At 48.9% G+C, this 14,542-nt stretch overlaps 1 protein-coding gene across 2 annotated transcripts in view; it reads right to left on the bottom strand.

The window, feature by feature from the left end:
• Positions 1-506: 506 nt before the first annotated feature.
• nr6a1a (nuclear receptor subfamily 6, group A, member 1a) overlaps positions 507-14,542 on the bottom strand; it is a 123,145-nt gene continuing 109,109 nt past the window's right edge. The window contains exons 4-10 of one of the 2 annotated variants that reach the window (XM_035380111.1): positions 13,534-13,589; positions 11,055-11,221; positions 10,391-10,621; positions 9,229-9,483; positions 6,838-6,959; positions 6,412-6,564; positions 507-6,065 (exon numbers count right to left, since the gene is read on the bottom strand). In XM_035380111.1, coding sequence (XP_035236002.1) covers positions 5,929-6,065; positions 6,412-6,564; positions 6,838-6,959; positions 9,229-9,483; positions 10,391-10,621; positions 11,055-11,221; positions 13,534-13,589 — 1,121 coding nt within the window. In that variant the 3' untranslated portion in view covers positions 507-5,928. The remainder of the gene's footprint in view (positions 6,066-6,411; positions 6,565-6,837; positions 6,960-9,228; positions 9,484-10,390; positions 10,622-11,054; positions 11,222-13,533; positions 13,590-14,542) is intronic. The other variant, XM_035380112.1, reaches the window with a different exon arrangement.

The raw sequence follows: 14,542 nt of genomic DNA, 5'->3' as shown, positions 1-14,542 counted from the left end.
TGTTGACACCGATAGCACCTCCCCCCCTCTGACGATCACAATTTGTCACAAGGATGCTCGTTGCCCAAAATAAATGCACGGCACTCGATTGAAGTTTCACTCAGGAACTGTTTGTTTTTCTGTGAATGATAGGGCTTCTCGAGAGGGGCAAACAGGCCATGAGGTGGGCTGGGGGGACTTGGGGTCAGGGGCACTTAGATTAGCTCATATGGGCTCACCAGGAATCTGCTGACTTGCGTTAAATGCTAGCGTATGTGTGTGCCTGTGTGTTCATGTGCGTGTGCGCAAACCCTGCATGCAAAGATCTTAAATCTACTCCTCTAGATAAACTCAGATATAAGGAACAGAAAACAAGGTTAAGTAATTTTACATATAATATTTCTGGCCAATTTGGGATAAGGGAGGGGGGGGCAACCTAAAATATTTGTAATCTTAGAAAATATTATCTTTCATAGAAATGCTGACTTTCAACGTCAGTTGAAATAAAAAACACCAAACAGCCGTCCCACAGTTGCATAAGGTTCACATTTATTTAGTTTCAAGTCCTAACACATACTACACATGCTTTTGAACACTTAATGGTCACATTTTTCAGAGGTAGTAGAAGTAAAAGGGCAGGAGAAAGCTGTTAACAAAGCAATGATGGTAATAATTAATGCACCTGAAGTACAAAGAGCAAGAATACATTTCCCACATAACACAATATGAACCCAGTTAAAATGAGTCCATGACAATCTTTTTTTTATTTTTCTGGCAGTTGACACTACAGTTCCCCTGTTCAGTTATTGTGTTACATTCAAAGTAAGCCACTACTTTGCTTGATCCCCTTTTCAGTGCCTTTTCTGCCATCTAGTGGTAAGACAAAGGCACTGTTGTTACTTTGGGGGAGCCACTCGCTCATTCAGGCTATGTAGGATTTTGAGGGAAACAATTTTTGGCTTACATCAATGCAGAGGTATGTTGTACTAAGAGGTATTTCAGTTCTTCTACTTCTTCTTTACATGTTTGCTTCCCACTCAAAATTCTAAACTGTGTTTCCAATTAACAAAGGCCTTGGTTGGCAAAAGCCTCATCTCCCTCACTCCATTAAGGAGGACCTGCTTTTATATTCTCTACTTATTCCCTAGCCTGTGCACTCATTTGTGCAGTTTAATTGACTTCACCTTTGATAGTCTTTCAACAGCCAATCAGTGTACCCGTAACAGTTTAGGAAAAAAAGAAAGCTGATTGGCTGAAAAGTGTCACAGCTGTGGGGATCGGCATTGAAACAGAAAACAGCAAGGAAAAAGGGAGGAAAAACATTAAGCTGTCAAGAATTACATTCATAGTGAGAATAACAAGTAACATTAGCCATATTAACACTGAATAGCTCCACACTTAAAAACCAGAGCCTTATTTTCAAACTGTTGATGACAATGGTTATTATAATTGTCATAGAAATGTATCTTACATTCTGTGTCTCACAGTTAGATAATGAAAGCATTACTGACACAATTAATTGGATAGTACAATATGAGATCTCATCATCTGGTGGAACAGCAAAGGTGCCATGAATATACAACAATATGTGTGAGTGTTTTTTATTACAGTGAAAATAGATTAGATGTGCCCTGCTGGTTTACCTCTGCTCTCTTACATTCTCCAAAAAAGAACCTGTGCATAGAAATCAAATCAACACAACAGAAGGAATGGGTAAAAAAATCACACAGTGAACAAGGCCCAATAGCACAAAAAGGTGTGACAGGACTAAAGGTATGAACAATTGCACTGGAAGGATCTGTGTTTAACAGACCACTTGTTTTTGAACAGGAGAAAGGTGACAGGATCAATACAAACTGTAGAAGCCATCATGCTCAGTAGCTCCACCCAGAGGCAAACAACAGTCAGTATATTCTGCAGTTTAGCCAAAGGTGAAGTAGGATTGCATTTGAGGCAACAATGGAAAAAAAAAAACAAGACAAACATAACTGTTCAAGATTTGTAAACTGAGTAAAAATGACAAAGCAATGTAAAAAACAGAGAAGAAGAGTGTTTGACACAAGCAATGAGATATTGGTGGAGAGAAACCAATAAATAAGATTAACATTCGTTCTGGGGAAGTAAGCAGCACTTCCCCAAACCACATAAGAGGTAGTTTCAGTGTAGAAATTGCAACCGATAAAAAAGTATCAACTGTGAAGACACATTCCACAATTCAGGAAAGACAAATAAAAACAAATGTAAAAATCACTCTAAAATGAAGAGAGAGAGAGAGAGAACTGGCAGATAGACATATCAGCCTTTTTGGTTATCGTACTTTAGCAGTTTTCAGTAGTACTTTATCTCAGCTGTTGAGACGGACAAAGACCTCAGAGCACTGCCTGCTACTGAAGCTCTTTCAGAAAAACCAGTGCAATGACACGATGCAGGAATCCCACCCCTAACCAGGGGTCACCAACGCCACTGGGCGGAGCTTTCTCGGAGATCACATTTAAAATACTAATCCCTGAGCTTTGACCAGCGGAAAGCTCTACGCAGAAGGCTTGTCACCATCGCACATACACTTTGACCTTTATTTACATTAGACGGTCGACAGTCGCCAACGAGTCACATTTAGTTCCAGGCCAGGACCCCGTGGCTGTACTGTCGAAGGAAAGCGATTACATCATCAAACATTGAACAGTTTTCGAAATATACCAAAAATTACAACCCTTCACTTTAAAGAATGGTTTGAGATCTTAAAAAAAATACGGAAAGACAAAATCGTTCACAATAACTATTAATATAAGAATAGACATTAAAAAAAAAATCTGAAGAGGGTAAAATTAATGCAATATGGTTCTGCCACTTCGCTAGGGTAGTGAGCAAAAATGAACGGAGAGCTAAAAGGCTTTGCATTCTGGGTAAGGGCAGTGGATGCTGCAGCAGGCTGGCACGCTAGACACTGGCCCCGCAGAAACGGCTTCATGCAGTTCGGCATGAGTCACCCGAATGCACGGCATAGCAGAGCCACAACTTTGGTATGGTTGCTTGCTAATCATTGTCTGGTGCAAATTGTAAACATTTTTTCAAAAATATATTTCGCATTTTTGGAATGTCTTCGACGGGGAAAGCGGCGACAGACGGACGGACGCGCTCGCAAAAGCCTTCGTCGGCGCCGTTTCTCGGCTGGCGGCTGACCCCGCCCCCTCGTTCCCGCCTACCAGCCCGGCGGAACTCGAGAGCGGACCATCGGACCTTGCGCTCCGCCACCAGCGCGACCCGAGGAGAAACCGGGTGCGAGTCGCGGCGAGGACAGGCGAGCGCCTCCAACAGCAAGTCTCCCCGCTCCGAAATGTGAACCAAGCATTTCTACTTTTTATTTTATTTTTTTTACTCACTTTTTTAACCTGATGAAACTTTTGAAATTGATATTGAAAAATTGTCATTAAAAAAAAAATCCCTTCAAACCGCAGCCTACCCCTCCCCACACAAAAAAAACAAACAAAAAAACACCTCCTATAAAATAACCTACAATGTGCTAAAATCTACGACTAATAAATCTACGTGTACATCAGCTTAGTGATATCTGAGTAACTTCCAAATGCAAGACAAAAAAAAAAACAAAAAAAACACTCACTTTACCCTGTTTAAACACAAGTCGATAAGGACTTGAGAGAAGAGACCAAAGAGAGCCCTAGGGGCTGGTGTGAGGGGCGGACACAGCCACGCCGGAGTGTCCGAAACAGGGTTTCTCTCGCGCTGCACCGGGCCGAACTCCCGTCGCCTGGCCCTACCCTGACTCCAAAGCCACTTCCTCACACGACAGGCCCGCATCGTCCAACAAGAGATTAAGAATTGTTGCGAGGCTTCAGAAAAGGTCAGACGCTTCGTCCTGAAACTCAAACAATCTGAAAACCGTTCAGGTCCGAGCAAATGAAAGAGTAAAATACTTAACGCGCGAAAGAAATCGACGTCGTGAGCAAAACCCCGAAACCATTTTCGCACGGCTTTAACGGTGTGCGTATCTGTCTCGCGCTTCGATTGCCGGTCCAGTCGGCCGCCCGGAGCAGCGCCCGACAAGAATGAAGGTCCAAGCCACGCGACCGAGCTCACGCGACCACGCCCTCCCCTCCACGCGGCCTCCGCTTCGCTCTCGCCCGAAAACCGCCACACCGCCACATTCCGCCCGTTTCCGCCTCAACCCGAAGCATCCCGGACCGCCTCCGAACCCGAATGACCACCCTCAGAGGAAACGCGGCTCCAGCGGGTCAGTGATCACTGTTCACTGATCTCAGGTCAGTGATGCGCAGCCACGCTGACTGGAGCCCCACAGCGTCCGCACAGCAGCTCAGAACCCGAGGCCAGCATGACAAGGCACTGTTCAAATCCCATCGCGGCAAAGAGCAGGGCGGTCGACGCCCGGCAGGCAGGCCATAGGGGGCCCCCTCTGCGTGCGAGCGCAACGGCTTTTTTAAAAATCATTCTCAAACGTTCTCTTTAAAAATCTTTTTGTCGTCAACCGACACACATCATCAGCTCAGCGCCGCCACTCCCCACAAAGGAGCCGACTGAAAACACTTTTGCATAACGCTTCTAAACTTTGGTCAAAAACAAACAAAAAAGAAATATTCTCGAAAAATAAAAGCAAAAATATGTTCCCGTTCCCCTCCCTTGTCCCCAGTCTAGGATTGTATAAAATACCCGTATTCTTTTCTTTTTTTGTCCCCTCAATGTGAACACCTGCAAACTCAGACAAACAGTGTAAATGAGGTAGAATTGTGCGGTCAGTGGAGGAACTGGGACGTTGGGTAGCATGGCTTCATTAGCTGCGCACGCTCAACGGCTCCCCTGCATCTCTATATAAATGTTTAAGCATATTTAAAATATAATCAAACATCTTATTTAAAACACTGAATAAATTATTGGTGGGCCTAATGGGCTTTCAGTTAGACACCGGAAGCTCCCATCGTGCCACCTCTCTTAAGACGCGCTTTAAACTAAAGGTTTAAGCAGTTTGTTCATGCCGGTTAAATGCCCCACTGCCATTTTGGCTCAAGCTTCAACTGCTTGTAAGCAGTGATCCTGGATTTTAAATGTTTTCCTGTGAATCTGCGTAAGCAGCACATCACCACGACATACGAGGAGGCAGCCATACTTCTGAACTGCATCTTGTTCTAGCAAAGCTTGGAAAACTGCCATGAGTTACACTATGTATGGAGACTAAAGCATACACACACATACTCAGAAACACAGATATCCAGGCAGTATTTGAGAGCAGTGACAATCCTTCTAAAGTGTATGTTTTCCTACAGTAAAATAATACCAAAAAAATATATCTGTACATAACCTTGTCATAGCACTAGTTATATACGAACATACAAATATGAAAAAAAAAAAGAGTGGGGAAACTCAAAAATATTTTGGTAGCTGTAGCAATCTTTGGTAACAACTAACAAACAACACTGATTCAGAACCTCAAAGTAGTAAGACTAATATTCCAGAGCTGATTCTGAGCAAAAGAATATTGATAAAGATATCATTTTAGACTGGGGATCATTTCTATTTTTACAAAGAAAAAAGTGAAAAGGGTACCTGAAATATCAATAACACATTCCTGAGGTAGTCTTTCAATAAAACACAATTCATTTCTTATATATCTGCCCCTACTCAGAAAGAAATAAAATATATCTATAAAAACTAGTCCTAAAAATGGCAACACCGTAACATTTCACAATTGGTTACACACTTTGTAAACTGCAAAGACCGATGCATTTTTTTGTGCATTTTGTTTAGTACAGAAGTACGTGCACTGTGTAGCTCGTCATACATTCAGCTCTGTCGTGTAATAAATATATAAAGAAACAATAGTAAAAAATAGCTGCTTGTCACATTCACAAAAAGGGGGTGCAGTCCCTCTCCGGCCCCTCTCTGGGTAGATGGTGGGTTTCAGTCGGGGGGGGGTGTGACTCAGTTCCCTGGGGCGGTACCCGTGGTTACGCATGGGGAGCTCCCGGCCCTGAAGCTGTTGAGGCTGGACTTGCAGGAGTGCAGGACTGCTTTGAACAGTAGGGGGAGCTGTTCCAACGGAACGTTCACCAGCTTCCCTGAAACGCAGGAATTTTGCAGTGTTTGCGAGTGGCGGAAACAAACATATTGCCCCACTCTCTTCCCCCAGCATCTTCCAACTGAAAACCAAAAGCAGAACTGGAGCCAATGACAATCCGCATGCCAGCAACATGGACGGACCAGGCATTATAATTCCATTACAAGGATGTGGGACATTACGATATTGGTATCCCTCATTAGACAGGGACCACTTCAGCCCTAAGCTCTTCCATAAGTAACACAGTGATACAACACCATAACGTGATAAACAATCAGTGGGAGCAGCTGACAGTGAATCGCTGGTCACATGACCCAGGCCGAAAGCCCACGCCCCAGCGCTCTCACCTGCAATGCAGCGGATTTCCGGCAGACACATCATGATTTCGGGGAAGCGTTTGGCCTGGTGGGGGTACTTGAACTCGGTGTAGTCCTGGCACACGTACCAGTAGCGCTTGTTCAGCTGCTCTAGCTGGGACACGTTGGTCAGCCCCCTGATATCTGTATGGAGAGGATATTCATGGCGACGCTCGTTTGATATATTTATACGCACTCCCTTGTACGCTTTCAAAAAACATTGACATTTACCTTAAAGTTCATTGGGAAATACGAAAGAGCACACCTACTACCAAATTGGACTGTTTGACACGTGTAAGATTCACAGCCTATAGGTACCAACGGGGGCGAGTTGGATGAGCTTGCTGTTGCGCAATGCTAAGGTTTTTTTTGATGAATGGTGCGGGGTAGAGTATTGGCAACGTTTGGTCTGCTCACCTTGGTTAAGGAAGTTGATGGCTTTCATGCAGGCATACTCCTCGTTGCTGACCTTTAGTTGGTGGAACTTGCGGAACAGGTATATCAATCTCTCCATCACCTCCATGCCATCCTCACTGAACCTGCAAGAGAACGTACACACACGCGCACGCACGCGGATGCACACACACACACGCACACACACGCACGCACACAGACACACAAAAACAAGAAAATGGTAAGGATCCATGCTACATAATCACCATCCCTAATGTTTTCACAGTACAGAATGTGGTAAAACTGGAGCAATTGCACAAGGAGTTGAATGAGTTGAGAGCGTCTCTGCTCTCTGTTTGTCAGCAGGAGAGCTTTCTGTTCTCTGGCCTCTTTGAACATCTTTCTGTAGAGAGGTCAGGGCTGGTGCCAAGGCCTCTTCAGGTGTGCGGTCCGGCTGGTTGTTACAGTGCCCGCCCCCCCCCTGCCCCCCATAACCCCCACCCACCACCGCTGGCCCCCTCCCTTCCGCCCTCTGCTCCCGCCCCCCGCCTCTCAAAAGAAGGGGGCTCTGACTCCGCCAACATCTTGTGCGCTGAGCAGGCTTGCGTTTCCTGACCGAAGACTCGTCAGGTGGTATCGCTCTCGCCACCCCCTCGCCCCCACAGCCCCCCGGATACGCCTCCACGGATACGGCGCGGGGCCCCGGTCCGCTCGGGGGGGGGGGGGGGGGCCCAGACGAGCAACGCCTCCCCCGCCGCGCCGCGTCACAATCGCGAGGGCCTCACCCCGGCCCGACGCGAGCAGCCCAGCTGGGCCGCAAGGTCACATTCCGCGCGCCGCTTTTAAACGCACACTCTCCTGAAGGTCACCGCCGCGGGGAAAAGATAGCGCCGGAAAAGGATAAAGACTCGGGCGAGTCAAAAAAAATGAAGAGCGGCGAACGGGCAGACGGCTGAGCGATCGGATAAGGAGAGGCGACGCGCTGAGAAACAGGCTAAAGGGAGGGAGGGAAAGGGCCAATGAGAGGCGAGCGTGTAAGTAATCTGCGGTGAGCGATGAGGAGGGGGGGGGGGGAAGGGCTGGGATTGCCGCTCCAGTCTAAACACCGACTTCAGGGAGCGGGTTTAAATGGGGTCAAGCGGTAAGCCCTCGCTCGTAAATCTCAATACAAGTCCTGCCCCCCGCCCCTCCTCTGACGAATCTTCCGAATTCTGACATATTTCTTAAACGGCGTAACGGCCGCTCGGCCCCCCCGGAGGAGGAGGAGGAGAAACGGTGAAGAAGGGCCGCCGCGCATACCCCGCCTAATTTACACGGCGGAGAGCGAAGCGAAGACGCTCCCGCCCGCCGGACAGGCCCGTATTTCATATTTTCCCAGACGGCGCTATCGGTCCTCCGTTTGGATCCCTCCCTCCTTAAAGCGCGATGCCTCTGGGCATCCTTCCAAAATCAATAAACGTCGGAGAGCTGATAAAAAAAAAAAATCACGAAGAAAACTGAAATAATGTCAAGTAATGAAGCGGAACTATCCCTGAGGCCGTTACAAAGGCACTCCAGTCTCTTCAGACGGCCGGGTTTGGCGGTAACGAGCGCGATTCATTCCTGAAGAGAGGCGTACGCTTCCAAAACAATTATCTGCAAACTGACAGCAATAAATAGGCATCTTATCTCTCTCTCAGACCTCAGCCGTCCGCCTCCCCCTTCCCACCGCAAACCCTAATATAAATGCTCAAATGCTCGTTAGCCAGCGGCTCTGTAACCCAGACAAGCCTCCCACTACTAAACTCCGGCTGACTGCGAGGAGGGCGATGACCCCCCCAACCAATCCTGTTTATCTGATGTGACCCCGCCCCCCCCCCCATACAAAATCCCCAAACCTAACCCCCCCCACTCTCACCCTCCATTGACTGCGGTTCAAAGCGGATTCAGGCTAACGCTCTGATACTCATTAACCAGGCCTACAGATGCCAGAGCTCAGCGGTCCGGTAAGACGGCCGTTAAAGCAAAGCAGCTTAAGTCTCTCGGTCCTCAGGCTGAATCGTACCGCAGGACCGTGCGCGTCTCAGAGCTCTGCTGAGAGAGGAGGCGGTCTGCCGAGACCGGAGAGTGAGGCTTCGTGAGCCACTCTGTAAAGCGTCTTTGTGACAGTTTCCTGTAAAAAAGCGCTATACAAATAAATAAATAAATACATAAATAAATAAATAAATGAATGAATGAATGAATGAAACTGAATCAATTTTATTTGATTTGTCAACCACAAGAGGGTCAGGGCTCCGTCATTGGACTCAAGGAGCACAGTCCTTTTGATACAGCCAGACTTTTTGGCTAGTTCGTCTGAATCGGCGCTCAAAATTAGACGCCGCCACCGCGCCGCGTGCTCAGCCCCGGCCCGCTTCCCCCGAAAACCCGGCTCACCCCTGCAGCTCCTCGTCGGAGGGCGTGTACTTGGAGGTGACGTCGGCCAGGTCCCCGAAGATCTGCGTGCTGTAGATGGTGAGGCAGGACAGCAGGATGAGCTCCTGCCAGGTGGAGCTCAGCAGGCAGGTGTAGTCCTCGATGGAGAGCTCGCAGAAGAACGGCAGCTTCTTGATCCAGGAGATCTGGCGGAAGAGCAGCTCGTCCGCCAGGCGGCAGAGCAGCGCGAACAGCTCCACCTGCGTCACCTTGTACCTGTGCGGGAGGAGGAGGAGGGGGAGGGGGAGGGAGAGGGGGAGGGGGTGAGCGACGGGGGGGAAGGCGCAAACGCATACGCGCGTCACCGCAGAAACCGCTTCTGTTTCCCCTTTATTTAACCAGGAAATCCCTCTGAGAATCACTTTTACAAGGGAAACCTGGCAATGAGGGTGGCACAATGAATGAATGCTAATGTTACATGCTAACAGACCCCACTGAAACACAACAAAATAAAATAAAATAAAAACCAATTAAATACCAAAAGCACACCTAGGATATACCAGAAGAAAACTAATTTCTACAAACATGATAATACTTCTCCAGCATAAAATTATAAATGAGAGAATGAACCTGCAAGACACGGGCAGCCTACTTCAGCAGTGATGAAACTGAGCCTTTAAACGGCCTTTAGCCAGACGGCAACGCATTAAAACCTGCTGGCTTTTACGCCAACCTGAGCCGTTTCAGGGAACGTGTAGCATAATGATGAGGGAACTGTTCTCGTAACAGGTTCATTACCCAGATGGGACACCACTGTACGCTTGAACAAGGTGCTTAACATTGCTTCAGTACCTATCCAGCTGAGCGAATGTTTAAAACACAGTATAGCTGTCAAGAAGTGTTTAAGTTACCCTGAATAAGAACCTCCATTGAATGTAAATGGGTGGACTCATACCTAGCTGTATTAATGTTAAAAACACAGTGGCTGTTTATAAGTGTTTAAGTTAAATAAGAACAATGTACATGTGTGAATGTGTAAATTTGCAGCTATAATGATACTCTCTAAATGTATCTGGGACCAACAAGTCTCACTTTTGTCACATTTGCTAATGAATGAGCTACAAACCATGCTGCACGATTGGGCAAAGGTTTGGATGGGGGGGGATGGGGGGGGGTGACTCACCCGTCCTCGATCAGCATGGGCGTGGCCAGGGGCGCCAGGTCCTCCGCGGCCACCAGCTGGGAGATGAGGGTCTGGGACTGGGGGTAGAGGCCGCGGGGCTGGGGGGGCAGCAGGCCCGACTGGGCGGCGTAGCTGAAAAGGTGCGGCAGGAACTGGTAGTGCGAGGACACGGGCGTGCCCATGTACTGGTCCCTGAGTGCGGCCGTGTACCCGTTCATCTCCAGAGAGCGGCTGCGCAGACACAGGCGGGCACAGGCGCGGGTGAGCGACTCGCGACGCGCATTCGACGCGCTCCGATCACACCTCCGACCGGACAGCGCCATTTACCATGACTACATACAACAGTCGTTTACCACTACTACATACAACAACGGCCTTTACCACTGTGCACAGTACAGGATATTCCTGACATTACCACCCATTATATGTTGGTCTTTAGGATGAATGTGACACAAATTATGCATTAATATCTAAATCAACAACTGTAGTCACGGTTACCATGTCTCACTGTGTGTGATTTGCCCAGTGCAAATCCAGTTTGGTCACAGAAATAAGAGTTACAGCAGTAGGGCTACAAATCTTAACTGATATTTCATTAAGTGGACCTAACACTATTGCGTGCAGACTGAGACCTTTGGCTGCACAGTTAAAAGGAACAACTCACTTGGATGACAGAGTGGATACAGGGGAGGGCTGGTTGCCCTCGGAGACGCCGTTGCCAGGGGAGCTGTGGTCGCTGTCGCCATTGTTGCTCCAGGCGTGCTCTGGCAGGCTGGCCTCTTCCTTGAACTCCTGTCCCGACATGATCCGCTCGATTTCCTCATCTGAGATCTGTCACACGCGCGCACACACACAGACACCACACAAACACATGCACACACACACACACACACACACACACACACACACACACACACACACACACAGACACCACACACACACAGACACCACACATGCAGGCACACACACAGACACCACACAAACACATGCACACGCACACACACAGACACCACACACACACAGACACCACACAAACACATGCACACACACACACACAGGGGCAAGTTCCACACAGGTCAGTGAGGGTCTGAGCATCAAAGGGTCACTTGAAAAAAGATACAGGACCACGCAGCTTTCGGCCAAACAAAGCAAAGCACACCGCGGTGAACAATGCCTCATCTTCTTTGTGACTGCTGCTTTGTTAAAGTCTCCATTCACTCACCGGTTTGTCTACAGCGCTAACTAAAAGAGAAAAAAAAGAGAATTATCCGGAAAATCTGAATCTCGGATCGGGTTTCTCTCCCGGGGAGTCACGGAGGGCCACATTCAGCGTGCCGGCGGACGGCGGGAATCAATACCCGGCCCGCGTCGCGTCCGCCGGGGAAGATAACCAATTAAATCAAGAACAATGACGCGCACCCACGTCGGCCATCTTCTCCCCCGGCGAGGGCAGCACCTCCGGCGAGAGACGCGAGGGGCCACGGGAGCCACGGAGGGCCTTTCTTTCATCAGCGCGCTCCCTCCGCCGCGTCCCCTCTCTCGCCTCCCGCGGCAATTCACGTCCGCCAGCGCGGCTTCCAACGCACCCGCTCGCCCGCTCTGAAAGACCCGAGATTACCGCTAATGCGAAGTTTCTTCTTCTTCGTCTTCCTTTCTTTTTCTCCCCCGCAAACCTTCCGGAATGGCAATTACCGCTAATGAGTTAACCCCCCGTGACAATGAGGCCCGGCGGGCGGCGCGGCCCAGCCGCTTTGTCCGGGACGGCTGAATCCCGAAAGCACAAGGCCGCGGGCGGCGAGGCGGCCACGGACACGAGCGGCGGCCGGCCGAGGCGCCCAGCGCTTCCTCAAAAGCTGCCACGCGCGGGGAACGCTATCAAAAGCCATTTTAGCGAACGCTTGTGCATTTCGCGTACACGGACACACACTCACACACACACACACACACACGCGTGGTGAATATGTAGAACGCCGGGGTCAAACGGAGATAGGTGACAGGAAGGAGGAGGAGTGCCCGGCAGAGATACGGAGGTCTTTGTCGCAGGTCTTAGTGAAATCGTTTCTGACAGCATTCATCATTGCTGAAGCAAACAAGCTGCCCGTTTCTGTACTTCACACCGAACCGAAATCGAGCGTGCGGCAGACGGTGTCTGAACGCCAAGGACCGTCTTCTCCTCTGCCATCTCTTCATTTCCCTCCATTAAAGGGCTCCTCGTGCATCTGCGCTGGCAGCTAGCCGCACCTCCCTGGCTCACCGGGAGGAGTCCTCAGTTAACTCCCAGTGACAACAGGTCGTTTGCTGTACCTCACGGTTCAGCTCTCAACCTCAGTGTTACATTTTAGGACTGGGGTGGAAATTCACCAGTCAGTAAGGAGGGCACAGGAGAGGTGAGATGTGCCGGATAACATGGAGAAAAACAAAACAGGAATCGCCAGAAGTAACTGTGTTCCTTCTTGGTCCTGCTAGAGCAGGGCTGCCCAACCCTGTTCCTGAAGTTCTACCATCCTGTAGGTTCTCACTCTATCCCAAACAGAGCACGCCTCATTCAACAGCAAGAGATTATTTTGCGCTGCTAATTAGAATCGAGTGTGCCAAATTAGGTTTGGAGTGAAAACCTACGGGACGATAGATCTCCAGGAACAGGGCTGGGCAGCCCAGTGCTAGAGAGGTCCACTGATAGTTCTTTAGACCCTGTATCAAAAGACTAACCAGATGGTTAATTCCTTCTTACATTCCTTTCATCCATCCTGCCTAATTATTAAGCACAGGAGGCTCTGTTTACAAGCAAGAGCTTCCAGTAATTCCAGGCCTGTAGTGAAACAACTGCAGTCGATCACAGGTTTTTAGAAGACGGACCAAATAGGAATGTTTCACCATCAAAGGGAGTGAAACAGAACCGTTGGGGAAAAATAGCGAGTGCAGTTAATCATCATTATTGCAAGACAGCAGAATTTTTATGGAGGTTTAGGCACTGAAATCCTTGTGTAAATGCTTCCCCTGATGTTAAGAACAGACAGTCAGCCACCTGGTTAGGCGACGGTAACGTCCACGGCCGGTCACTGGAGGCACAGATTCTCTCACGGCGACAGTACCGCTGAAGTGACGCGGCACATTTGTAAGAACCATGAATAGTGAATAATTACCTGGACGGGTCCGATGCTCTTGTTTCTCCCTCCTGGCATCCCATCCTCTCTGATTGCTGTGAAGGAAAGAGACAGACAGTGAGCCACCTCAACACAAACACAGAAAACGGCACCCATCGCCGTAAGGGTCACCCACGTTTTCCCAAGTCTACAGACCGTGAAAGCCTTTCTGTGCTTCCATGCATGGGCCCAGACTTTGAGCTCTGGGGACCGTTATTGAGAATAGGGTGCCCTCTAGTGGTAAGAGGGAAGCAAATGGCACTTAAAGCACATGATAATCACCCCCTTACTCAAAAGTCTGAAAACCTGAAGCAGAGCAGCCCCAGGTCTATCTCTTCCTGTAATAACATAGGACTGGGGTAGGGGGGAAGCAGCCTCCCTGCCTAAATCTCACGGTTGATCAGTTTGTCTAAGGATTACATAATTAATCATGTACCAGGAAAATTATTCCCGGGAGCAATTAAAAATCTTCAAAAACTGATTTACTGTTAATTGCATGTTTCACGGCTTTAAAAAAATTGTAAAAAGACGGGAAGTGAAAACTCAAAAGCCAGTACGTGACTGTGATATGCATCAGCCAGTGATGAAGGGTATCGGCATGCCCTGTATGCATTGCATGAGGATGTGGACAAAAACCTCCTCTCTTCCATTCTCTCTCTCTCTCTCTCTCACACTCTTTCTCTCAAATACACGCACACACGCGCACTCGTACACACACACACACACACACACACACACACACACACACACACACAGCAGGAGCAGTGGCTCTCTTCCACAGGCTCTGTATTTTCTCCTCTGGCTTATCGCGGCGGCGCAGGCTGATGCCCCCTGGAGCGGAGCGCGCGTGGCGAATCGCAGCTGTCGGCCTCGTCTCTCCGCGGCCTGCTCTCAGCAATCCCGTTTCAGCGCGCACACACACTCGCACACACACACATGCACACACACACACACACACACACGCATGCCCGCTTACCCCGAGCACTGTGGCAAACACACCTCTCGGCTG

Source organism: Anguilla anguilla, chromosome 10, assembly GCF_013347855.1.
Source record: "Anguilla anguilla isolate fAngAng1 chromosome 10, fAngAng1.pri, whole genome shotgun sequence".
Taxonomy (NCBI): Eukaryota; Metazoa; Chordata; class Actinopteri; order Anguilliformes; family Anguillidae; genus Anguilla; species Anguilla anguilla.
The sequence above is the reverse complement of the archived record's forward strand: the minus strand, read 5'-3'. Positions and strand labels throughout refer to the sequence as shown.